Source organism: Phocoena phocoena, chromosome 13 (genome assembly GCF_963924675.1).
Source record: "Phocoena phocoena chromosome 13, mPhoPho1.1, whole genome shotgun sequence".
Classification (NCBI taxonomy): Eukaryota; Metazoa; Chordata; class Mammalia; order Artiodactyla; family Phocoenidae; genus Phocoena; species Phocoena phocoena.
This window is the reverse complement of record NC_089231.1, coordinates 24,462,857-24,488,822: the sequence shown is the minus strand read 5'-3', so window position 1 is coordinate 24,488,822 and position 25,966 is coordinate 24,462,857. Positions and strand designations below refer to the sequence as shown.

General features: G+C 48.0%; 1 protein-coding gene across 1 annotated transcript; it reads left to right on the top strand.

Moving 5' to 3' along the window:
* The first annotated feature begins 282 nt into the window (after positions 1 to 282).
* On the top strand, positions 283 to 18,975 carry LIPG (lipase G, endothelial type). The gene is made up of 10 exons (XM_065889422.1): positions 283 to 376; positions 3,278 to 3,459; positions 5,118 to 5,297; positions 6,820 to 6,931; positions 12,746 to 12,967; positions 13,742 to 13,984; positions 14,660 to 14,780; positions 15,715 to 15,933; positions 18,601 to 18,705; positions 18,930 to 18,975. Exons 1-10 carry the CDS (start codon positions 283 to 285, stop codon positions 18,973 to 18,975), a joined length of 1,524 nt encoding a protein of 507 aa, XP_065745494.1.
* The last annotated feature ends 6,991 nt before the right edge of the window (positions 18,976 to 25,966 follow it).

Genomic DNA, 25,966 nt, shown 5'->3' with positions numbered 1-25,966 from the left:
ACGGCACGGGTGAGGGCAGATCTGGTTCTGGTTGGAGCATCTTCGCACTCCCCTCACCACCCCGTGGCTCAGTTTAGCAAAGTTTTCATTTTCCACCTTCTCCACCTGCAGCTGTCTAAGGCCACCACTCTCTCTTGTCGAGAGAAGCCTTCCCACTTCGGGTCTTACGGGCTCGGACTGCTGGAAACATCGAGAGGCGGCTCTTTTTTTTTTTTTTTTTTTTTTTTTTTTTGTGGTCTTTCTAAAAGTCCCGTTTGGGGGAAGGGGATGTGGCCGGGAAGGATGAGAAACTCTGGTCTTCTCTGCCTCTGGAGCGCTTACTGTTGCTTTGCCGCGGGAGGTCCCGCAACCCTTGGTCCAGAGGGTCGGCTGCAAGGTAACGTGTCCTTGTTTTTATTAACACCCCACAACTTCTTTTCTGTGCCAGTTCCCCTCTGTCTTGCCCACCCTTCTTCCTCGATCCTGCGACGTTCTTCTTCCTTACCCCCTGCGCTGTCCATTGGGTCCTCCTAATCAGCCTTGGAGATCACTTGTTCCTCGGCGCTTCCGACGAGGACAGCCCCGGCCAGGCGTCCAAGAGGCCGCAGGCTCTCCCGCGCTCGCTCTCGCCCCGCCCCTTTGTCGTTATACGGTTCTCCTCTCGGTGCTGTCCAGTCAGCAGAGTTGGCTGCCAGCAGCTGTTTTACCTTGTCCTCCTCTTTGAACCTGGGGTTTTCGAGGCAAGAAGGTTGTTAGAGCTCTATCACCTGGTGCCCTTCCTTTTAATCTCGGTGTAGGTGTCTTGAAAGTTAAGGTATCAGGGTAGCTGGCTCTGGTTTGAGTAGTGCTTGCCGGGAGTATTAGGTGAGTAATTTGTGCAGAGAAGCTGCTGGGCTTATTCCCCAGGTTGCCGGCCTCCTCTTCCCCAAGTCTTTCCAGCCCTTGCTCTTCCTCTTCTACCTCTCCGTCCTCCTCCTCCTTCCAGCTGCCAGCTTTTCTTCTGAGTTCTGCGTGGCAGTCTTTTCTACTGGAGGGACCTGCCCCGAGGGGCGAGGGTAGGGTCACCCAGCTGGAGTACCAAGTCAATTAGTTAAGCAGAGGAGAGCGGGGAACCTCTGAACCACACACTATTATTTCATTTTCTACTATTCTGCTGAGGTTGGGTCAAATGATGTTGGTCCATTGTTGCTTATGTGCATGCAGGAGGTTAATTGGAACGAATGGAAAAAACTTGTTTTATTTAACATGTTCCCAACTCTAGTGCAGTTGAACCAGGGTAGGCTGCATCTCTAGCTCCTCTCCTGTAAAGTGCTAACATTCCTTCCAACTTCTATGTTCTGCGATTCTGAGTATTTGGGGGCCATTTCATTCATTCAAAACAGTATTTATTTGCCAGGCATGCTTCTCGGAGTGAGGGATAGAGCAGTGAACAGAATGGGTGTAAACCCCTACCCCCATGGATCTTACATTTCAGTGGTGGGAAAACAGCTAGTCAACTAATTAAAATATATAAATAGTGCTCAGTGTTATGGAAAAAAATAAAGCAGAGGAGGAAAGTACAGAGGGCTGGTGGGAGAAGGTGGTGCAGTGTTAGCCTGGGACCAGGCTTCCATCCCTGAGGAGCTAACCCCTGAGCAAGGAGCTGAAGGAGGTAAGAGAATGAGCCTGAGGACATCCGGATGAAGGACGATTATGAAGTTCCAGAGGCTGAAGTGACTCAGGCTGGAAGTAGTAGAAATGAGCTAGAGAACTGTGGTGTCAGAGAGAGCCAGCTGCTAAGGTAAACCTTTTACGTCAGTTTGTGAGTTTATCCACAAGTCGGTGGCAGGAAGCCAGCAGACTCACTTTCCTTTTCTCCTGGACTTCCCACCTGGTCTCTGTGAGTGGCTATGTGGGTGGAAATTGGGAGATATTGAATGAGTTATGTCCGTGGTTCAAATTTCTGTCAGTTGGGGCTTTTGTTCATTACTTTAGTGACAAAGTTCTGCTCGTGCATATTTAGTCGCATTTTCTGGAACCTTACCCTTTTTACATCTGGTGCCTAGCTGTCCTCCCCCTTGTCCGCTTCACCACCAGCCTGTCCACCACTCTGGTCTCTCATTCCATGACTCCATTTGTTTTTTAACTCTGGGATAAATGAAGCTCCTGGGATGGTCATTTGGTACCTTTTCACCTGATTTCTGGGTGACCGGACAGTTTGATTTTCTACTTTCCTAGCCTGTTATCAAGGGATGGTATCCTGGATGGTTGGAAGAATGCTAGATGAGGCTCATTTAGGACCTTCTGAAATAGTGCGGTGATGACAGTACGTAGTGTTAAAAGGCCGCAGGGACCATCGGTGACATGGGCTGTGTTTTGTAGCAGGGCCATCTCCTAGATGGCAGTGTGTGTGCAGTGGAGCTGAAAAAAGAGGTTTTGCCGCGCTTATGAGCTTCTCCATGGCTTCAACAACTTATTTAATTTATTCAACAAACTAGAAGACTGTCTGGCACATGTCTGGTACTGCAAGGAGCACTGAGGATGCATGAGATCTTTGGAGCAAGTGTTGAAATCGAGATGAGAGCATTAGGGAAGCCCATTGCACAAGAGGTCAACAGCTCCTTACCTCCGATTCCAAAATCCAAAATCTTTGAAAATTGAAAAATTTGTTTGGTAACTTGTTTGGCAGCAAGAACTGGCCTTACCTGACCTGAACTCTTACTCATTTGGCAGCAAAAACTGACCTGAACCGATAAGAGGATATTTAGAATCTTTTTTTTTTTTTTTCCCTCGAGTGTGAGTAGTTATGTATTTCCCTGCAGAAATATTATTGGTGCATTTGATGAACGGGAATGTCCCAGACCCTGCTGGGGGTGTTATATAATAATATATAATATATATATGTATATATATATGGCATAATACCTTTCTAAAATCTGAGAATTTCTGAATTCTGAAACTCAACTGGTCCCAAGCATTTCAGGAAAAGAATTAAGGACCCATACTCTGAAACTAATAACTTGAGGGAAGGAAAGAGAACTCGTTTGGATGGGGAAGAAGAAAGAAAAGCAAGAGAGACTTATTTCAGATTCACAGTCATTGATCCTAGTGACTCATTAATACTCAAATATTGGTGAGATGTCCCTTTTATAACATCTTCGCAACTCTTCTGGGAGGTGAGGAGGAAACATTCAGCAGATGTAAAAACTGAAACCCAGTGGGGTTAAGTAATTTGCTCAAGAGTGAATTAGAACTAGACCCTAGATCTCTCACCACCCAGGCTTGCTAGTTATACCCTTGCTCTGTTATTTCTCCCCAGATGAGCTCAACAAATCCAGGGTTGTACCGGCTGCTGCCAAACCCCCTGTGAGATTTAACCTCCGCACCTCTGAGGACCCAGAGCATGAAGGATGCTACCTCTCCTTTGACCACAACCAGCCCTTAGAAGACTGTGGCTTTAACATGACAGCCAAAACCTTCTTCATCATTCATGGATGGACGGTGAGCCTCTGGGGGAGGGAGCTCTACAGCTTTCCGGGAGATTTGGTTTCCTTTGTTTTGGTCAATTAGAAAGAATACTGGTGCTTCCAGATTCCACTCTGTCTCCCCCTCTTTTCTTGTGGGCTGCTTGTACTTCAGACAGCTGTGAAGAATGTAATGGGCACTTTGCTAAGGGGGCAATCTGGACTCCAGCAGGGCGGTATTTAACACTGGCACACAGCGGGCTTTCAGAAAGTGGCTCTCCGGAGGGCAGCAGCCCAGCTCCACTGGCTCTTAAGGGGCCCTCTATTTATGCTTAATTACATTGGTCAACCACTGCGTCGCGGGGGCCATCCCTCCGTAAGAGCTGAGCTGAACGGAAGCAGCTTGACTGGCTCAGAGAGTCTGTGAGGAGGCAGCTGGCCTGGCTGGCTGGCCCTGGTTGGCATGGTGCCCTCCTGTTTGCATAGAGATGGCTCCGTTTAAAGGCACTGGAGTCTTTATATGACCTAGCTGAGCAATTCACATTGAAAAGCCCATGACGAACTTCAACAAAAAAGGGCTTTAACACTCAGCCTCAGAAGCTTTTGACCAGCGAGGGGTTTATTCATTCATCTAATGGCAGTCTGTAGGAAAATGGCACTATTAAGTGAGCAGGTTTCTGCCTGGGCTAATTGGGAGGGGACATTCCTCCTCTTAATGATGAGAAATTCATATCCGTTACATGCTTTCTGGGTGTTTAGGTCTATCACCAACTGTTGGGGTCAGGCCTGGTGGGGGTGGGTGGTATGTAGGCACCTACCTACCTAATGTAACTGAAGGGATGATTAAGGGCCTGCCATCCATCCTCACCCCACAGCCTATGATTAGAATTATGCATTTGAACCTTTATAAGGCCCCTTGTCAAAATGCAAGTACAAACTGCCTGCAACTTACAAACGGGTTGCATTCCAGAAAGTTCTTTTATAATCTGTTTGGAACTTGGAACAGCAGTTTCCCATAGAAGCAAGATTGTAAATGGCGTTAGGGTTCCCAGGCCAGGCACAGAAAATTTGTTTATCTAATAACGTACTTGTGGATGGGTTTACAGCTGGACCTAGTCACCATTTACACTTTGTTTCTGTGGGAAAGTGTGTTCTGAGTTCTGATTTGGGATTCCAGGGACAGATCTTCCCTACTCTGGGGTCAAGAAGGATGGCAGAGATGGCTTGTGGGAAGGGGTCATTTGTTAACTCTGCATTTGCCTAAGAGACAGAATCTCCCTGCATCTCTGAGAAAGAAACTAATTCTCCAGGGCAACCCCTCAGCTGCCTTTGAATGATGGACCAGGCCACTTACTGGCCTGACTGTGACAGGGACTTGGGTTAACCTCAGACCAGCATCCACCAACTTATATCTCATAGGGGGCCTGTCGGTCAGTGGGGCAGCAGCAGAGGACACCAGCTCTGACATCTTTGATGGGAAAAACTGGAGATGTCAAGCGCAATGGAAGACAATCTCCCATGTAGCAATCCTGCCTGTGGCTGGCCCGGCTCATGTGCAAGTGCTTGATGCCTGGGTAGCCAATGTGAAGGTTCCGGAAGTGGCTGGGGAGAAGGTCGTGGAACTGAATTCCATATTCATTAGGATTTCTGAAACCCAGAAGAAGAATTCTTTTAAAAGCCCTGTTTTCTCTGCAGATGAGCGGCATGTTTGAAAGCTGGCTGTACAAACTCGTGTCAGCCCTGCAGACAAGAGAGAAAGGAGCCAACGTCGTGGTGGTGGACTGGCTTCCGCTGGCTCACCAGCTTTACATAGACGCAGTCAATAATACAAGGGAGGTGGGACACAGCATCGCCAGGATGCTCAACTGGCTGCAGGTAACGGGACCAAAGGGAGTCATCTCCTTTTATGAGCAGGACCCTGAACCCTTTTGAGAAATATAGGTCAGGGGCTTCCCTGGTGGCACAGTGGTTAAGAATCTGCCTGCCAATTCAGGGGACACAGGTTTGAGCTCTGGTCCGGGAAGATCCCACATGCCATGGAGCAATTAAGCCCGTGGGCCACAACTACTGAAGCCCATGCACCTATAGCCCGTGCTCCACCACAAGAGAAGCCACCGCGATGAGAAGCCCACACACTGCAACGAAGAGTAGACCCCTCTCGCCACAACTAGAGAAAGCCCGCACGCAGCAACAAAGACCCAACGAAGCCAAAAATAAATAAAAATAAAATAAATAAATTTATTAAAAAAATTCTAAGACTGTAAAAAAAAATACAGGTCAGACAGGTCAGTTTTAGTGAACTTCAGGAGTCTGAGAATATCTTTGAGCTTCCAATTTTTTACGGAATTAAGTATTGCTTGAAGCATTTGGAAGCTGGGACTTTTAGAAAGCTTTCTAATTATTGACACATTTCTGGATTTTTCCTTTTACTTTACTTGAGGGAAGAAAATTTGCCTTTTGGTTCATTAATTGCTGATGCCTTCAGAAGCCAGGATCAGCTTGTAATCTTAAATACCTACTGAAGTCTGCTCTGGCCTCTTAAGGGTGGCTGGGCTGAGGGTACGGAGGGTTGGTTCAAACCAATGTAGCTTAGTGCCTTGCATAAAATGTGGAAAACAGATCTTGAGGTCTTAAATTTACTTTTTATAGGTTAATGATTTACCTGAACTCAGTGGACTTAACGGGAGGCAGGGGTACAATGGCTGATAAACTGGCTAAGTGACCCTATTACCTGGGTAATTACAGCCTGAGCTTCCTTTTAGAAGCCAATGGAATCTGAATAATTTTGGCAGAATTCTGGTCAGGAGTCTTGAACAGTCCTCAGTCCTCTACCTGGGTTGTTGTTTTTTTTTTGCGGTACGTGGACCTCTCACTGGTGTGGCCACTCCCGTTGCGGAGCACAGGCTCCGGATGCGCAGGCTCAGCGGCCATGGCTCACGGGCCCAGCCGCTCCGCGGCATGTGGGATCTTCCCGGACCAGGGCACGAACCCGTGTCCCCTGCATCGGCAGGTGGACTCTCAACCACTGCGCCACCAGGAAAGCCCTACCTGGGTTGTTTTGCCGAGCTTGATTCCTGAGCCATGGGGTCAAATCACCACCTCCCCACCCCCACTGCTGAGTGCCCTGTGAGGGTCTGATGCTTCAACTCTGGGGTCCCAGGCAGGTTTGGGATGAGGAGGTCGGCAGCTCGGGGGCATAAGAAGGTGGGCAGTGGTCACCCTGCTGCAGGTTGTGGCTGGCACTTAGTCTCCAGTGAGCCCGGTGGCTTTGAGCTCCACACTGCCACCCCCCTCCCCCCTCCCGCGTCTCCCCAACGTGATTGACTTGTTGAATTGTTGGTGGCCTTGGGGCTCAGGACCACACTCTTCATTCACACACCTCTGTGACTTCCTGCAGGGGAAGGAGGATTTTTCTCTCGGGGATGTTCACTTGATCGGCTACAGCCTTGGAGCTCACGTGGCCGGGTATGCCGGCAACTTCGTGAAAGGCACGGTGGGCAGAATCACGGGTAAGTGTTGCTCCCCTTCACTCATGGCTGATCCTGGAGCTCCCTCAGCTGCTCTGCCCACCAGGCTTTCCTGAACCAGAGTGCTCCCTAAGAGGCAGCAGGAGTGAGATGTAGAGGGTTAGCCTTGGAAGAAACCTGGAGAACATCTAATCCAGGGCTTTTCAAATGTCCAAAAGTCTCAGAGCCCTTTTTTCAAATTGAACCTGTGCAGGTCCCCAATGTATGAAACAGATAGAAGGTGTGTTCTGGTCAAAGCTGGGTATTTGCAAGTAGTGTTAACCTTGTTATTTGAGCCTCCCCCTTTTCTGGAGGAATTTCCGGGTCCCAGAGCACCAGGGAGCACGGTTTGAAAACCAGGTCTAGTGCAACAGGTGAGGAAGCACCCAGGGGCAAAGAGCTAAGACTCAGGGGCAGACCTGGGGTGGAGCCCAGGCCTGTAAGCCTCTGGTGCTCACTTCTAGTCTCTGCCCATGGTAATGCCAGGACCTCAAGGGAAAGGAATGAGAGATGGGCTGTGGTTTGAATTCTGCCTCTGGTTTCTATTTCATCCACTAACAACCTCTTTCCCATGTTTAGTTGGCATATTTATTAGTGATAATTATCTGTTTAGAATGAGTGGTTAAGTGTTGTAGTTAGAGAGACCTTTCTGTCTGATATTGGTACCCAGGTAGTCGATAGAAATTTGAATTTTCCATGTTAGTGAGCTTTTTTTTTTTTTAAGTGAAAGCAAGTTTATTTGGAGAGATATACATTCCATAGGCAGAATTGGTGACCTTTTTTAAAAAAATTTTATTGAAGTGTAGTTGATTTACAATGTTTTGTTAATTTCTGCTATACAGCAAAGTGATTCAGTTATACATATATATATTCTTTTCCTATTCTTTTCCATTGTGGTTTATCACGGGATATTGAATACAGTTCACTGTGCTATACAATAGGACCTTGTTGTTTATGCATCCTATATATAATAGTTTGCAATTGCTAATCCCAAATTCCCAATCCTTCCCTCGCCCCCTTCCCCTTGGCAAATAATTGGTGACCTTTTGATATGAGAGTTTGATTTAAATCATTGAATGATAGTGAAAAGTGGAAAGGATTCTCTTCCCCATTTGGGGGCCCTCTCAGAAAACATACTCTCCTCTAGGAGAAAATTAATGGCAAATTTTTTTTAAAATTATACATTTATTTTAAAATTAATTAATTTTTGGCCGCCTTGGGTCTTCGTTGCTGCACGTGGGCTTTCTCTAGTTGCGGCGAGTGGGGGCTACTCTTCGTTGCGGTGCACGGGCTTCTCATTGCAGTGGCTTCTCTTGTTGCAGAGCACGGGCTCTAGGTGCGCGGGCTTCAGTAGTTGCAGCATGTGAGCTCAGTAGCTGTGGTGCATGGGCTTGGTTGCTCTGCGGCATGTGGAATCTCCCCGGACCAGGGCTCAAACCTGAGTTCCCTGCATTGACAGGTGGATTCTTAACCACTGTGCCACCAGGGAAGTCCTTAATGGCAAATTTGTTGCCCTGAATTTTTATCCCCCTGCTAGCATTCTTTTAATTGTTTTCCCTCCCAGCTTCTCCCTCACCTCCAACATACTAAGGGCCTAACTGGCCACCCAGAAGGAAAGAGTTAATCATTTCCTTCCTGGTAATGTTTTTGTTTGAAAAACAGGGTTCGGATAGAAGGGAGTCCTTAGCTAGAGAATGATTTAGTAGAGGTAGAGTTTCTGGTTTCAGCAACAAGCCAGTGGGGCAGATTTAAAAATATATACATTTGTGAGGTTTAGCCCTGCTTAAATCATTGCCCCTGGGCTTAAGTCTAATGAGCACACACACACAGTCCTTTAGATCCAACTGTTTGATTCAGCATAGCTTGAGAGCTTTACTTTTGGTTATCAAGATGCGGGGCCTGAACTGTCTAACGGGCAACGTGGCCACACATGACCGCTCATTAACCCATCGCCGGAGCAAAGCCGTTGGGCCTCAAGACCCTCAGAGTTCTATTGGCTGAGCACCTCCTCCTAGCCCCCAGCAAGAGGCAAGGTGTTGCAGAGCTCGGCCAGCTGTGCTCAAACTGCAGCACACACAAGGCCCCTGCCAGAGCACCAGGGCCAGTGTCCTTGGCAACAAAGGCAAGCTGCAGATCCTCCCTCTTCCTCTTTCTAAATCTGAAATGAGATGGGGCTAGTAGGAGAGTTCCAGTTCTTTTCCCCTGCCTGTCTGGGTGGGAGAAGCTGAGATGCGGGCTTTGCTGGCAGAATGCTAATCAGTGCTCTGGGCTGTCTGCGTAGAGCATTGGGGCCGGCATGTCCTGAGCACAGCCCCTTCTCTGCGGCCTCTCTGTGGAGCAGGGGACCGGGGTGAACATAACAGGAAGGAGTGGCCTCTGTCCAGTTGCCAGGCAGCACCTCAGAGGGTATCTGGCTGACCTGACGCATGCTGCCGTGCATGTCTGAGGGGAGAGGCCTGTGCCCTCTCCTCTCCCCTCAGACTTCCCATGGGTCTGGGAACCAGGTGGTCCTGACTGGTAAGAGGACCAGAGACTGCAGCTCGTGTGGGGCAGAGGCCAGTGACGCCGCTGTACAGAGGCCAGCAGGGGTCCTTAGCCTGGACCTGCAGGAGGTACCTGAACCCCAGTCTTGCTTGGACCAGAGAGCTGTGGACTGAGGTTTGCTAAAGTTTTATCCTCTTAGGCTTCTGAGGGAATTCCGTGACATATTAGGGAAGAGGTCATATATTTCTAATTGACCTTGTGTCTTGTTAGTTACAAATAAATAAGCAAGCAGATCTGTTCATTCATGCAAGAGATGTGAACTAAGTGTCCACCCTGCAGGCTGTGGGCTAGATGCTACCTAATGTCAAGCACTCAATGTGTGACAGGTATTTTATGCCATATGTAAGCCACGTAGCGTCCAGGCAAAAGGGTCCTTGGGCTTCGTTTTACAGATGGGGAAAATAGGACTCAGTGTGTACTTTAATGATATCTCACACCCTGAGTAGCAGAGCTGGGATTCAAACCCGGGCAGGCCATCGGATTCCAGAGCCTACACCTCACCACTGCATAATGCTGCCGCTCTCCTGGTGGGAGAGATGCAGCAGCAGACTCTGCCCTGCCAGGCCAGAAGGTGGAGGTTTTCCTGTGTGTACGCATGTGCACGACAGGGTGTGTGCGTGTGCATGCATGTGTATATTCCATTTGCTGGACAGAACACTTTGAGGGGAGTCTGACTGAATGGAAGAAGAGGTGGTTCTCCATCATCTTTTTTTTTTTGGAGGGGATGCGTTCACCCTCCCATTCCTAGTTAAGAAGTAAATTGTGAAACTTTTCCCCAGAGTCGGTGGGCCCTAGCTACGTGTCAGGCGGGGTCAGTCTGGGGAGGTGAAAGCTCTGCCTGCCAGCCGGCCTTTCCAGAAGCCCCGTCAGCCGCCTGCATTCCTCCAGCCCAGCTTGGTTTCCATGGCACTGACTGTCTGGTGGAGACTTTTGTTCACCGATACAAGAGCCCCTCTCTTATTGGCTGCAAAGCAGAATGTTCCTCTTCTTTCTTTTTTTTTTTTTTCTCCAGAGGACATGGTGAGAGGCAGGGAGAGGCCACCTGTGTCAGTACTGCGTCCGTTCAGTCCCTAAAAAGAGTCATCGAGGGCTATTCCGGGAGGCCACTGTTTTTGTGCCATCTTTCTTTTGGGTCCTGGGCTAGAGATGAGCCCCCAGGCAGCCTGGGCTCCCTTTCTGCCTCTGTCATTCATACATTTTTCTCAACTTCAGAGTGTTAATCATTACCAGTTCTCATGGGTAGCGAGTTCCACAGGTTTACTGTCCGCTCTGGACAACAGTTCTACCTTTTGTTTATCCTAAAATGACCCCCCTCAAGCCTCACGATGTGCTCCCTTGTTCCACTGCACTGGGGTCTGGGAAACACTGTTCTGTTACTCACCTGCTGCTTTCACAGCTCTGTTCTTGGTCATACCTCCTCTCTACTTTGGTGTTTCTAGATCCAGGTTTCTCAGCCTCAGTAACTGTTCATATTTGGGGCCAGATAATGCTTGTGTGGGAGCTGACCTGTGCATTGCACGATGTTTATCAGCATCCCTGGCCTCTACTCCCTAGATGCTAGCAGCTTCTTTTCTCCCTCTTCGCCAATTGTGACAACTAAAAATGCCTCAGAGGTTGCCAAGTGTCCCCTTGGGAGCAAAATCCTTCCTAGTTGAGAACCACTGTTCTAGACTAAATAAACCCCCTTCCTCTGCTGAACATAATCTTTTCTTAACTTTCTCCAGGTCCTCTCTCTGTGTCTGTAGGGCTCTAGGTTGGGACGAATCCAGCTCCCATAATTACTTAAGCTTGGTAATAGTAGCTAGTATTACCTTGACAAGCCCTTACTCCTTAATATTGCACAAGGACTGTATGAATCAAGACATTCAGATTTCATTTTCGAAATGCTGCTGAAGCATGGAGAAGTTTTTCCAAAATCTGGTCCACAGACCACTTATTTTTAGGATCAGCTGGGGAATAAACCTCTATTTCTGGGCTCTACACCAGACCTACCAATCAGAATCTCTTGGGGGTCAGGGAATCTGCATTTTATGCTTTGCAAATTCGATTTTGAATGGTTTTACACTCATGTGGTTCCCAAACTATTATACAAGATGGTGAAAGTGTCTCTGTTGCTGCCACTATCTTTGCAGTTGCCTACCCTGCCTTCTCCCCCGACACACATACACACAGGTGACCTGGGGCTTGTGCGTCCTCCCAGGGTTTTTCATAGCTACACGGTGGAATCCAAATTTGTAAGAAGCTCCCCAGAGATATTTGTGCTGTTTCAAATGTGAGAACCAGTGCTCTCTGCAGTGCTGTTTGTTTGATACAGAAAGTTTGCAGACAAAAGGTTTTCTCCTTGTGGCTGCAAAAGAGAGGAATTCTGGAGGCTTGAGATACGGCTGCTCAGTGTGCCTGGTGTACTCCCCTTTGCCATTCCACTCCTGGGCCCGATTCATAACTAAAGGAAGGGGAAGTGTAAGTCCAAATACAAATAGCTCAGTTTGGGGAGACTGAGTCTTCCCTCTTGAAGATGTAGGTAGCTTAGTTATTCTGTCAAAATTCTGCTAAAATTAAGACTGTGGAAGGCTCCTAGTGGCAGAATAAATGGAATGAATGGCTTAGTTTCAGCCAGCCCAAGTTCTTTCTAGAACTGCTTCAGTTCTTCTTTTTTCTTTTTAATTAATTAATTAATTAATTTTTGGCTGCATTGGGTCTTCGTTGCTGCGCGCAGGCATTCTCTAGTTTTGTGAGCGGGGGCTACTCTTCGTTGTGGTGCACAGGCTTCTCATTGCGGTGGCTTCTCTTGTTTCGGAGCACGGGCTCTAGGCATGCAGGCTTCGGTAGCTGTGGCACACGGGCTCAGTAGTTGTGGCACATAGGCTCTAGAGCACAGGCTCAGTAGTTGTGGCGCACAGGCTTTGTTGCTCCGTGGCATGTGGGATCTTCTCAGCCCAGGGATCGAACCTGTGTTCCTTGCACTCGCAGGTGGATTCTTAACCACTGTGCCACCAGGGAAGCCTCTAGAACTGCTTCAGTTCTGACAGTGCACGGTTCCTCAGATCCACGTGTCACTTGAACCTCGTGGCCAATTTACTGAGTCAGCTGAGTTGTCAGGACAGGTGAAGTCTTCAGAAGAAAGCATACGTTCCTCTGCAGCAGGCACCACACCCTTTAGGATTCCCAGGGTGGGGATGTCTTCATTTTACACTTGCCGACTTAGCTATCCGTCAGGACTCACTGCCTTAGCGCACCTGACACAGCTGGTCTTGGCTCCGCCTTCTGCTGTAGGTTTGGATCCCGCTGGGCCCATGTTTGAAGGGGTTGACATCCACAGGAGGCTGTCCCCTGACGATGCAGACTTCGTGGATGTCCTGCACACCTACACGCGCTCCTTTGGCTTGAGCATCGGGATTCAGAGGCCTGTGGGTCACATTGACATCTACCCCAACGGAGGTGACTTCCAGCCGGGCTGTGGACTCAACGATGTCTTGGGGTCAATTGCATATGGAAGTGAGTTCCTTATTATTATTATTTATTTTGCGGTACACGGGCCTCTCACCGCTGCGGCCTCTCCCGTCGCGGAGCACAGGCTCCGGACGCGCAGGCTCAGCGGCCATGGCTCACGGGCCCAGCCGCTCCGCAGCATGTGGGATCTTCCCAGACCGGGGCACGAACCCGTGTCCCCGCATCGGCAGACGGACTCTCAACCACTGCGCCACCACGGAAGCCCGGCATGACTGTATCGGGACTTAGTGACTCTTACTGCACAGCTGGTCTCCATCACCCCGTTTAGTGCCTGTGCTATGCATTCTCTTGCTCTTTATTGCTTCATGTGTATCAGTGCTGTCTTCCCACCTGGAGGGTAAGCAGTCCGGTGGCAGGACTGGCTTTCAGTTCTAAAGACAGTATATCACTGGGCATGCATTAAGAATGACACAGACGGGCTTCCCTGGTGGCGCAGTGGTTGAGAGTCTGCCTGCCGATGCAGGGGACGCGGGTTCGTGCCCCAGTCCGGGAAGATCCCTCATGCTGCGGAGTGGCTGTGCCTGTGGGCCACGGCCGCTGAGCCTACGTGTCCGGAGCCTGTGCTCTGCAACGGGAGAGGCCACAACAGTGAGAGGCCCATGCACCGCAAAAAAGAAAGAAAAGAATGACACAAACAAGCATACTAACAGCGACATGAAAAGCAGTTATTTCTGATGAAGTGTACAGTACTTACTGATGGAGTGGGCAGATCACCGAGAAGCTGCTCAGCCTGATGGTCTCCGTCTCTCTCTCCCACAGCAATTGCAGAGGTGGTGAGATGCGAGCACGAGCGGGCAGTCCACCTCTTCGTCGACTCCCTGGTGAATCAGGACAAGCCGAGCTTCGCGTTCCAGTGCACGGACTCCAACCGCTTCAAAAAGGGGATCTGCCTCAGTTGCCGGAAGAACCGTTGTAATAGCATTGGCTACAATGCCAAGAAAATGAGGAACAAGAGGAACAGCAAAATGTACCTAAAAACCCGGGCAGGCATGCCTTTCAGAGGTAACCTTCATCCAAACCTGCATTGCCCTGCGGAAGGACCTTTTTCCTCCTTCTAAATACCACATTGTAGATGGGCACATTCCTGCAGTTAAATCAAATAACTGCAAATCACATTAAATTGTGTGTGCCTAGGAAAGTAAATCTTTAAAAATAAATGATGGGGACTCCTTTTGTGATGTGAATCACCACTCTATGATCACACTATCGCTATCTTAAGTTTCTATCTTGCATTTAGCTTTTCAACGCTGTTTCATATTTGTTTTCTCATTTGATCATCAGAATAATCTGTGATAGGACTAACAGTGGATCCAAATGATATCTCTCATTTTTATAGCATGTTATAAAACCGTAAGGTTTTGTGGGTATTGTGGGTGGAATTTGAGGCTCAAGAAGTTAATACCTTGGTCCTTAATTCAAGGTCACACAGCTAGAAAGTACCTAGGTCAGCATCCCTCAAAGGTCTCCCAAACCCAAAGTTCAGGGCTCCTTCTTCTATACTGCAGTGACCTTTTATGCCATTGGACAGAATGAGATCAAAGGGAGGCTAGAGGATGGGCTGGACCCAAAGGATGAGAGTCCCTAAAAACTCACTGTGCTGGGTGACTCAGTTTGGGTCAGGGTGCCCTAAGATGACAAGCAAGGCTCACAAATGTCTTTGTTCTGCTGTCTCTGCAGTTTACCATTATCAGATGAAAATCCATGTCTTCAGCTACAAGAACACGGGAGAAATTGAGCCCACCTTTTATGTCACCATTTATGGCACCAATGCAGACTCCCAGATTCTGCCTTTGGAAATGTAAGTCACGGGTTTCCTTTGCCGAGTTCAGGACAGAGAACGAATTGGTTTGAAAAGGAGAGAGAGCGCAGGAGCTCTCTGTGTGCCAGGTGAACAAGTGCAGGGGAGCTCGTCTGCGTGCCAGGGAGGAGCTGTGTGGTTCATCTCCTGCTTCACGCTCTCCACCTAGCCCTTGACTCAGAACGTTTCTGGAAGGGCAGCTCCTGGGATGAATCAGCAGCGTGAGAATCTGCTGGATCAGCTGGGCAGAAACTGCTGTTTCATTTCAGAGAACGCCTGATTCCTGAGGCTTTAGGAAATTTGGAACTTGATAAACATCATCCCTGGCATGTTTCTAATTATCTGTGGGAGGGGCACACAGTGATCTGTATACGTTGAGCACTTGTAAGGTGCAAAGCGCCACGCTGAGTAATGCTGGGCTTGCAAAGTAACGTCATCAGAATACTCACTCTCAGGGCTGGGGTTCTAGCGGGAGGAACAGGCTTGTACGTACACACTCATGCACGCACATGGGGTGAGACAGGCTCCCCCAAGTGCCACGTGAGAGGGACAGGCAGGAAGGGCTGAGAATTCCCAGGGAGATGGATGCCTGTGGGCTGAGAGGAGGAGGCGCTGTCGAGTGGGGGTGTGACTTCTTTGCACTTTCTCATTTCTGTTCTTTCCTGGTCTTGTCCCCCCAGGAAGTAGCATGAATGGGGAGATGCTCAGGAATGGTTTGGGGTGCGGTGGGCAATATTATCTCTCTGCTCATGTGGACCACAGCTGAGTTTTCATCCCGGTCCTGCTGGTGGGACGTGGAGAACGTAGGGGGGACGTCTTGTGCATTTCTCTCCCATCCGAGTGGGGCAGGTGCTGCCACTGCGTCAACCCCCACGGTGCTGCAGTTTTCCAGGTGGCGGGGGGGACTGAGACCAGCTTCCCTCTCCCCTTGCAGAGTGGAGCAGATCGGGCTGAATGCCACCAACACCTTCCTGGTCTACACCGAGGAGGACTTGGGAGACCTCCTGAAGATCAGACTCACCTGGGAGAGGACTTCTCAGTCCTGGTACAACCTGTGGAAAGAGCTTCGCAGCTACCTGTCTCAGCCCCGCAGGTCCGAGCAAGAGCTGAATATCAGACGCATCCGCGTCAAGTCCGGGGAAACCCAGAGGAAGTAAGTGCCTCGCGACCCTTTCCCTGTTCTGGGTCCGTGGTCAGCAGAAGGCGTGCGTCTCTGCAGCGTCCTTTCCTTTGCTAAGCGCACAGCTTCCATCTTTCCGTATCCAGAGTACATGGGCAAAACTGCAAACCCTTTGCGAGGAGAACTGAACTCCAGACCAAGGCCTCTGTCAAGTGTTGTGCAGCTTGTACCCTGATCACAGGCCCTGGGCTGAGAGGGGCGGGCAAGCGGGGGCTGGAATCCAGCCCTTGTTCCATTTGCCAAGCCCTGTGCTGGCCCGGAGGAAGAGGGCTTCTCCTGGACAGGGCTCTTTAGGAGTGCTGCCTTGTTAATTTGTTTGCTCTGGGGTCCGTGCAACCAAAAGCCTTTGCTTGCTCCAGTCCAGAGCAAACCAGACTATCCAGTTTAGGGAGCCTGCATGGATGAGGTCTGTGGGAGTCCTGGCTTCCCTTGCATCCAGTTTTCAGAGCATTATACCTCTCCTTGGGAGGCTCTGACTCAAGGACATGCGTGGGGCGCTAACGTCAAGTAACAGATTCCTCTGTGCCACGCCAGCTAGCAGTTTCCCCACGTCTGTTAACCAAGCCTAATGCAAAAAATCCACCCCTAAATCAGCCGCTAAAACGCGGCTTGACTCCCGGAGCAGCCAGGAAGACCTTTGTCAAGAGAGGAGGGTTTCCTTGGCCAAATCCTTCAGCAGACCTCCGGGACGTCACTGCCAGCCTTGGGATGGTGGGAAGAAGCCTCCACCTTCTTTCTATCTCTTCTGGTATTTTCTCCATTACAGTTCCTCATGCGTCCCGTTTCCATCCACCACCTATGGTGCAGCTTGGCCACGCAGGGGGTGGAGGCTTAGGTTGCTTGTCTGAGTGATTCTGGTCGAAAGACCTGTGCACCGGTGTGTATGTGGCAGGGGTGGGTGCCAGCTGAGGGGAGCTGTTAGTATGAAGGCTGTGATCTAGATAATTGCGTGTCTTTTTCCTTCTGTCGGTGCATATAAGTGCAGCCTGTACCAGAAAGGTGTGTGGTAGCAGAAAGATGATCATTTTTATAAAATATTTCAAACTTAATAAACCACTGAGACTTAATAAATGTAAACCATTTTCATATTGGTTTCAGATATAAGATTTTAAACAGTAAAACATTATAGATAAAGCCGAAGCCCCTTTGTGCCCCTCCCCTGTCCGACTCCTCCCCTTTCAAACCAAATGTACTGATCTTCCAACATTAACTAATGTCAGTGTGTTTTCCTCTTCATGATTTTTATACTTTCCATACTTCTGTTTGTATCCATAAACAACCTATAGAAATGTTTTGGTTGCTTCTGAAGTTTACGTGAGTGGACATATTCCTTTAAAAGTTGCTTTTCTCCATTTAACATAGCTTATGAGATTTATCCAATGCATACAGATCTGGTCTATTCACATTCAACTCCTGTATGTAAACTGCCATTGCACAAACAATAGTTTCACCATTGTTCTGCTGAATATTTAAGTTGTTGCTACATTTCTGCAGTTACAAATAGTGCTGAGATGAACATCCTGGGACATTTTCCTTGTGTACGTGTGTAAGGGCTTCTTTGGGGCATGTTGAATCACTGGGTTATAGTGTATGTATTCTCCAACTGGACTGGATATTATTAAATCCCTCTCCAAAGTGGTTGGACCAATTTTTAATCTTATCCACAGAGTAAGAGCTTCCTTTTCCCCTCCTCCTCACCTGCCTTTGGTGGCCATTCTTGCTATTCCGTTGAGTGTGAATTGGTCCCCGACTGTTGTTTTCATTTGTATTTCCTGATTGTGAGTGTTGTGGGTGTTTATGGGCTGTTTGGGCTTCCTGGCGAAGGTTCTGAAAGCTGTTGGGAATTTGGCTTTTGTCCCGCTGGTAAGCATCACGATCAGGTGTACCACATGTCTATTGGTCATGAGGTCATGCTGTCCACACACTACTGAGGCTGGGGCAGCCCACATGGTTGGGCTGTAAGTTACAGTTGGAACGATTATTAGATCACTGATTCTTCCTGTGATCTTGGTTGTCTACTTCTTGAATCTTTGATATTAACTCACAGCTGAGTTCCAGTTACGCTTGTCAATGGGTATTTCTGGACACCATGCTGGAGGGACCTGGAGTTCCTCCGTTCAAGGAGTTTATAGTCCACCATGGATGCAAGAATCCACAAGCTATTCAAGGCAAGATATAATTTGTTAAAATGAGCTAAAGCTTTCATTGTTAACTCTGTGCCATGAGAAGTAATGACAATAACAAAAGCAACATTTATATAAGGATGTGCCTATTTATGAAATTGGAAGGTCAATGGAGGGTTAGATTAATAAGGTCTCGGGCAATCAGGGAGGCTTCAGAGAGGATATGCCTTGGTAGGCAGGCAGGCTTTTGGATAGACAGAAGGAAGAAGGTGGAAGGGGTGTGATTAAAGTCTGCATGAGCTGAATCATGGGAGACATCAAAGTGAGACGCTTTTAGTGTGCTTGTAGCAGCAGTGGGGAGTTCTGAAGGGTCTTGAGTCAGGGGTCACATGATAAAAGCTTCTCTTTTCTCCTTATTCCATCTGCCTCAGGTCCAGAGAGCACCATACGACTGGTGCACAGCCATGCACCTACCCCTAGAGTTTTGGCTATATCAGTGGTTTCTTTTTCCTCCTAGATTGACTTTTTGTGCAGAAGATCTTGAGAACACCCGCATATCCCCTGGCCAAGAGCTCTGGTTTCACAAGTGTCGGGATGGCTGGAGAATGAAAAATGAAACCAGGTAAGCAGGACATTCTCAGAGGTTCATGCAATACATGTTGATGGGTCCCCCAGTGTAGGCTGGACATGTGTCTGGCACTTGGGACACAGAAGTCAACAAAAACAGATAAAAGTCCCTTCCTTGATGAAGATGACCTTCTGCTGGAAGGAGGTAGACAAATCAGCGTGATAGGATGTTGGATGGTGTGAATGTCCCTTTGCCTCTTGCTCTGCTTCATCCTGTAGGTGTCACAGCCATGGTCCTGCTGGAATGAGGTCTTTCAGTGACTAAGTCCCAAGCTTGGTACCCGTGTCCTCATCTTAGATGGAGCTTCTCTGTAGTGACTGGGGCTGTGGGAAGTTCCAGGGCTCCCAGCTTCTTTCTGGGCACCAGGTTGGAGTGGGGAGTTGGGTGGGAGGGAAGGGATGAGCACAAGGCATAGCCTCCCTTTAAGGTTTTCTGAAACCCAGGTTGGTGTGAGTGGATATTAGTGGGCAACTCTCCCCCTTTTTGAGAAGCAGGAATGCTCATGTGCTCTTGCTTCAGGGTCCTCCTCGCTCCGTGCAAGTCTCATGGTCTCAGAATTGAGGAAGGATGATCTCGTGGTATGAGGCAGTGGGTGCACCCAAAAGGGGACTCCGTCACACACCCTCTGAGTCTAAATGCCTGCTGAGGAGGAGGGAGATGGCCCCCACCGGCCCCTACCCCTGGGTCCGTCAGAGGTACTAGATAATAACGCTGCTGCCTTACACCGAGAACGTAGCGTGTGCCCACCCTGTGTCAGTGCCTTCCATACATCATCTCGTTTACTTCGATCATCAAGGTCATGATGCTGATGTCGTAACCCTGTGAACGGTTGGGGAACCTGAGACTCAGGGAGGTTTGGTCACTCTTTCCAGGTCCCCCACCTGGTGATGGCAGAGTAAGGATTTGAAGCAGGTTGGTTTACTCTAAAACCTGTGCTCTTTCTCGCGCATGGAGGTGCTACTTGCTCTGCTAAGTCACCTCTCCTCAATCTGGGTATCAATTATCAAGCAGCCGCGCCCGTGCTGGGATCCCCTGTGATTAACTGTCTGCCAGCCTGGAGGGCCGGGCTGCATCCTGGCTGCTCTGCCTCCTGTTCAGGAGCATCAACGTGACCACAAGCTCGGTGATCACAGGACTTGTGGGATTCTGACAACTGCCCATCTAATTTAGCAACTCAGTCTAGTCTGGATATGATTTTCCGCTATAGTAATCATTTTAATTCTTTATGTTTGTATTCAAATTTATACCTTTCCAAGTGCTTCCACATGTATTAACTTCGTTGATCCTGAGAACAGCCATGTAAATTGGACACACCCAGGAAGGATTGCTATTCTTATTGTTATTCTTATATACTTCTTTTCCGCTCCAGACCGTCATAACAGTTGAGAACGTTATACCTCGCCTCAGAATACCTCTTTGAGAAAACAGGTCCTTTCCTTTGCCTTCAAAGGAACAGAAAACAATAGGAGCCCAAGTCATAAATTAACACCAGGAAGTGGTGAATCCCTGGACATATATTACAGCGTCAGTACTCTCTCTCCTGCCATGGAGACCGTTCACCTCTTCACGGAGAAGGAGACTGAGGTTCCAAGAGGCTCAGTAGTGCGTTAGTGTAGCTGAGACTAGATTCAAGATGTCTTGACTTTGCCTTGCCCCCTTCCTGCCATACTGTCGGCTCTCTTGTGTTTCTAGATCAAAGCAAAGGAGCCCTTTATAGTTTTCCCCGAAGTTGTGTTTGTGTGTGTGTGTGTGTGCTTGTGTGCACATGTGCGTGCTGTGGGTGAGTTTTCTGCTAAATATGCAGATGTCAACACTGAGGTGTATGGAACTAGGAACCCGGAGCAGCCTCCGGTGTGGTGTTTCTCAAAGTGAATCTGTGGCTTGTTGGGGGAGGGGGAGGAGGGAGCATTCAGGACTTTCTCCATTTGTTCTGAAAGGGAAGCAAATAAACGAGGCTGATAGGTATGGAAGAAAGCTTGGTCTTGTGGTAAACAGAGTTGCATGTTTGCAAAGCCAGCTAATGAACACCACTCCCACGTGGTTCCTTTCAGTCCAACCCCGGAGCATCCTTGAAGATGCCCGCAAGGCCCCCCACTCCCTGATTTCCAAGCACATGGAGGAATGTTACTGCTGAGGACCCACCTGATGGAAAGACCCTTCTTGGCCTTGACCCTGGAGCAACAGGAGGAGCCCACCTGCTGGGCCCAGCACCGTGCCTCCCATGATGGCTGGGACTTTTCTCCAGAGGAGACCACATCCTGCTGTTCCTGCTGTGCCCACTGCTGCTCTACGATAGCTCTAACTCCAGATCTGTGTGCAAATGGCCAATGCCCTGGCCTCTATGCATACCAGGCTGGCTTCTCAGGACTGGATGAGCCTGTGCTTCACCCAACAAGGAACACAGGCTCCGAGTGACTCTGCGTGGAAGGCTGTCAGCTGCCTGACCTGACTTGAGTCATAGTGAGGGGTCTTGCTGCTGGGAGCTGACTCGTGTCAGGATGGCAGGCCTGGGACTTTGTTCGCCGGGGGAGGGAGAGTAGATCTGGGGAGGTGTGGCGGCCCTCGCCCTTGGGGTTCGATGGGTAACTGGTGACGTGGACTGGTTACATTTTATTCGGTCCTGCTCCCCAGCTCGTTCTCCAATGCACACATCATTGGCTTTCTTCTTTTTCCATTGCTCTTTTTTTTTTTTTAAGAAGATGTTGGGGGTAGGAGTTTATTAATTGTTATTTATTTATTTTGGCTGTGTTGGTCTTCGTTTCTGTGTGAGGGCTTTCTCTAGTTGTGGCAAGCGGGGGCCACTCTTCATCACGGTACGCGGGCCTCTCACTATCGCGGCCTCTCTTGTTTCGGATCACAGGCTCCAGATGCGCAGGCTTAGTAGTCATGGCTCATGGGCCTAGTTGCTCCACGGCATGTGTGATCCTCCCAGACCAGGGCTCGAACCCGTGTCCCCTGCATTAGCAGGCAGATTCTCAACCACTGCGCCACCAGGGAAGCCCCTCCATTGCTCATTTTTTGATTGGACAAATGTTTATTAAGCACTGAAACTTAATTAGCACATGGCAGTAGACACCTTAGTAAATCTTTGCAGACCATCTTCTCATTTGAAACCTAATGGGATTGGGATATCTAGGCTCCCTTCCCGTTTAGATGATCCATGGATATGCACATGATGAAAGGCATGAGGGGCACTGGGAGGGCTACAGGATGTGAGAGTTGGGGACCCTGAGGCTTTAAGTGATTTCTACCTATTTCTTCTTAAAGTGCATTTCCCTTAAGAGTGACATCTTTGATCACCAGCAGAGTGGCAAGCAGAGTGTCATACATGTTAGGGACAGAATGGTGCCAATTGCTGAGTATGATTGGCAAAATCTCTTCTGTGTAGGAAGCTGGAGGCTATTACATATGTTACACATGTCTGTTCATACAGAAACCAGCACCTGTCACACATAGCTGGTACCAAGATTGAATTAATGCCATACTTTTTCCTTCTTGAAATATCTTGTTCCAATACAAGTGCCCTTTCTGTGCTGAACTTCTTCAAAAAGCCCTTAATTCTAGATCTTGGTTTGAATTAATATACATGATATTTGAGGAACACTTTTATAATTTTCAAAAGATTTGAACATGCATCACTTAGAGACTCACAACAGGAGGTGAGCAGGGCAGTTACTATTATCTCTATTTTACAAAACCAAAGCTTAGTGAGGTTCCGCACGAGCCTAGAATTATATACCAAGTTGGTGGAGGAGCCAGGTGAGGACCTAGACTTCCTGGAGGCAATGCCCATGGTATGCTCATCTCTGCAACTTCACCAGGACTCGTATAGCCATTTCCCACCAATATGCCCCAGATGTAACAAACAAGGAATTTTCTTCAGAGCCATTCATGAAACCCAAAACTCTTTTATTAATATATAACTGGGAGAACAACTGGGCCAAGGGTTGGGATTTTTATGGATAAGATTGATTTGCAAGGAGGTGTGATGTCAGGTAGGAAAGGGGGAGAGCGATTTTCTCTGTACTTAGGTTTTTAAAGGACATTGTTTTAATCTCTATTGTGCCAAGGTTGTGTCATTGTTCTGTGCCAAACCTCTGAAGACATAACCAGTTAAATACCTTAATTCAAGGTATTTTCTCAATCCAATTGTGTGCCTTTTCTGTGGCTTCTGTGGTTGCATTCTAGCCAAAGTAGAGCTTGTATTATTGACTGTGCATCCTGGTTACTTCTACTTTTGTAATGGAAGCCTTAGGAATCGAATCCTCAGTGGGTCCTGTATTTATACATTTGGCTTGAAGCTTATTTGTATATAATGATGCTTTTCTAAATGCTTAGAAAACTATTTATTTCTCAAGTGTATATAATGTATAAAAATAAATATATGGTTAGTTTTTACTTTATGATTAACCGATTTCAAGATTTAAAATTTTAATAGTAAAATAATAAAAATCTACAAAATTCTTCATGGTCTAGCAACTCAGTTCTCAAAATTTGAAAGGATTATCCTGCCTAAGCCTAGGTTTTGACAAAAAGTTACTTTAATATAGGATATATTCTCTATTTGATACTAATTGTTGGTAAGAAGCAGACAACAACTCCTTTCACTGAAGAACAAGAGGAGAAATTATTCGAATCGCAGTAGAAAGTCCTGAAGGTGGATGTTTGGGAGGACTGGGGAGGAGGGCTGGGTATTGGGGGAACGTTGGTGAGGATATAGGTTTGGTCCCATGGAATCTAGATAACAGTGACTTAAACCAGGTAGAAGATGAATTCTCTATTGTGTTAAACTCTCAGCTGGTTTTGAGGTTCTGTTCCATAAAGCCAGGCTCTTAGTTTTTGCTCTGTCATTCACAGGATGTTCCCCTCACCCCCGCAGTCCAAAGTGTCCCCCATTAGGTCCACTTCTAGCCCGTGGGAAGGTGGAAATGGGGGGAAATGTTACCTTTTAAGAGCATCAATGAGGAGTTGCCCACATTATATGGCCAGAAATCAGTTGGATAATCACACCAGAAGCTGAAAAATACTGTCTTTCTTCAGGGTGCCCAGGGGCCCAGCTGAAAATGCAATTAAATATTTATTTATTTATTTGGCTGTGTCGGGTCTTAGTTGTGGCATGCGGGCTTTTCCTTGTGACGCTCGGGCTTCTCTCTAGCTGTGGTGCGTGGGCTTAGTTGCCCCGAGGCACATGGGATCTTAGTTCCCTGATCAGGGACTGAACCCACGTCTCCTGCATTGGAAGGCGGATTCTTAACCACTGGACCACCAGGGAAGTCCCAGGAATTCATTTTTATTCCCTTTAAGTTGTCCTTTAAATCATTCCATCTTGTAGTCAACTTTTAGTAAATTTAAACTGATCTATCACTATGAAGTTTGATGAAGTACATACATTTGACTTTATTTCTAGCCTTAAATGTTAAAACGTTTTAAAATGAGAAGAACACTCTCTGCAAGGGGCCTTCATGATGGTGGGAAGTGGCTGTTCTTCACTTCTACCCAAGACATTCTGAAATACCAGGCTTAATCATGGACATGGTGGGGGGACTGGGTTAGAGACTAAGAAATATATTCTTAACCTAATTCAGGTGACAGAGGAAAGGGCTGAAGCCTTCTTTCTGGCCGACTAAAGGAACTTTTTGAAATTGCCGAAAGGTAGAAGTATAGTCTGGGTGCCTCCATTGTGTCTTGTCTGACTTGGGAGTTCAGTGGCGCCCCCTCTACAAATTAGAGTCAAGGTGCTTCCATGGGGCCTCCTTTGACTATACGAACAAACTGAAACACCGAACTCCTTGGAAGGATGGATGCCAAGTAGGTACTAGAACAGCCACTGTTACCAAATGTACTTTTCTCAGTTTTCACCTCTGTTTTCAGCGCTACTTTCTATCCTTCAACCCAGGCTCTCGTTTATTCAGAGTAGCTGACATCTGCAAGGGATCTGTTGGAAGCTTTGAAATGAACTCAGTCCTGCTCATGTATCCATGGCTAGTAGACCTCTAACCAGTTCAGAGTTATAAACATTGTTAAAAGAAGATGCTTGTTATCCAAATTAATCTTTGCCCCGAGGCAGCCAAGCACATCAAAAGGAAAATTTCCTGTTAGGGTAGGAGATCACTGGGTCAGGGCGGTCACCTTACAAATAGGCTAGTCCTCTTTGGGAATCTTTCCTCTAATCAAGTCCCCTAAAATATTGCTGGGTTTCTGCAGCTCTTGATGCTGCAGACCCTCTAAGCACCAGCATTTGTTTTTCCATCCCCCTCCTGCCCAGTGATTTCCATGGCAGCAGTAGTTGCCTTGAGAGGGGGAGAAAGGTGTCAAAGCTGTCTTTGCTAACTGTGGGTTTATCTATAAATTGGGAGTGGTTTTTCCTAAAAAAAAAAAAAAGCTTAATAAGCAAATAAAAGGAATAAAACAACTATAAACTAGGGTTCAAGTCAATGTCTTCCTAAACGTCTGTGGTTAGCAATACAGTGTAACTTTGACTTTCCTTATGTAACATCAGCGCATGTATGGATCGTGGTGGTGAGACAGGCTGGGACCTCGGACCATTTGCTGCAGTGCCGCAGTGCTTGCACCTGGACACACCTCTCCTTGAGCAACAAAACATAAAGAAACTATATGGGACTAAAAATAACTGTGTGCATGAGCAGGTGGGGCAAATTCTGGACCCAAAATATACAAAGAGACCAAAAAACCCAATTGCCGCTTTCTAAGAGCCTGGAGCAAAAACAGGCATGTTGGGAGCAAAAGCAGGGTACTGAGCATGACCCTGTGCGCAGCACCACCTAAGCTACGCCTCCGGCCCAACCCCTGGGCACATCCCTACCTTCACCCCCTATAAAGAACAAGCTCGCCCCCCTCAGGGAGCGGGCAGTGAGCAAGCAATGGAACCTGTGTTTTGTTCTCACTCCCCCGTGCTGCAGCAGGGGCCCCAATAAAGCCTCACCTACATTTCTTGTCTGGCCTCTAGAGACAAGAGATTGTCTTCCCCTCTATTGATTGGGGAAGGCCAAGAACTCTGGTTGGTAACAGTGGGAAGAGTCTGGAAGCTAGGACAGGTCTAAACAGGCAAGGGTTTAGGACCAGAGGTCAACTGTAGCAGCAGGGAGCAGAGTTATCTGGACCAGCGCTAATTATCTCAGCCCAGAGCTATTCACACTCAACTTTGTTTATCATTTCACAGGAAGTGGGTGATCATAGTCAGATGCCACATACAAACTTGGAAGCGTCGAGGCCGGGAGCGGAGGGTGGGATTATC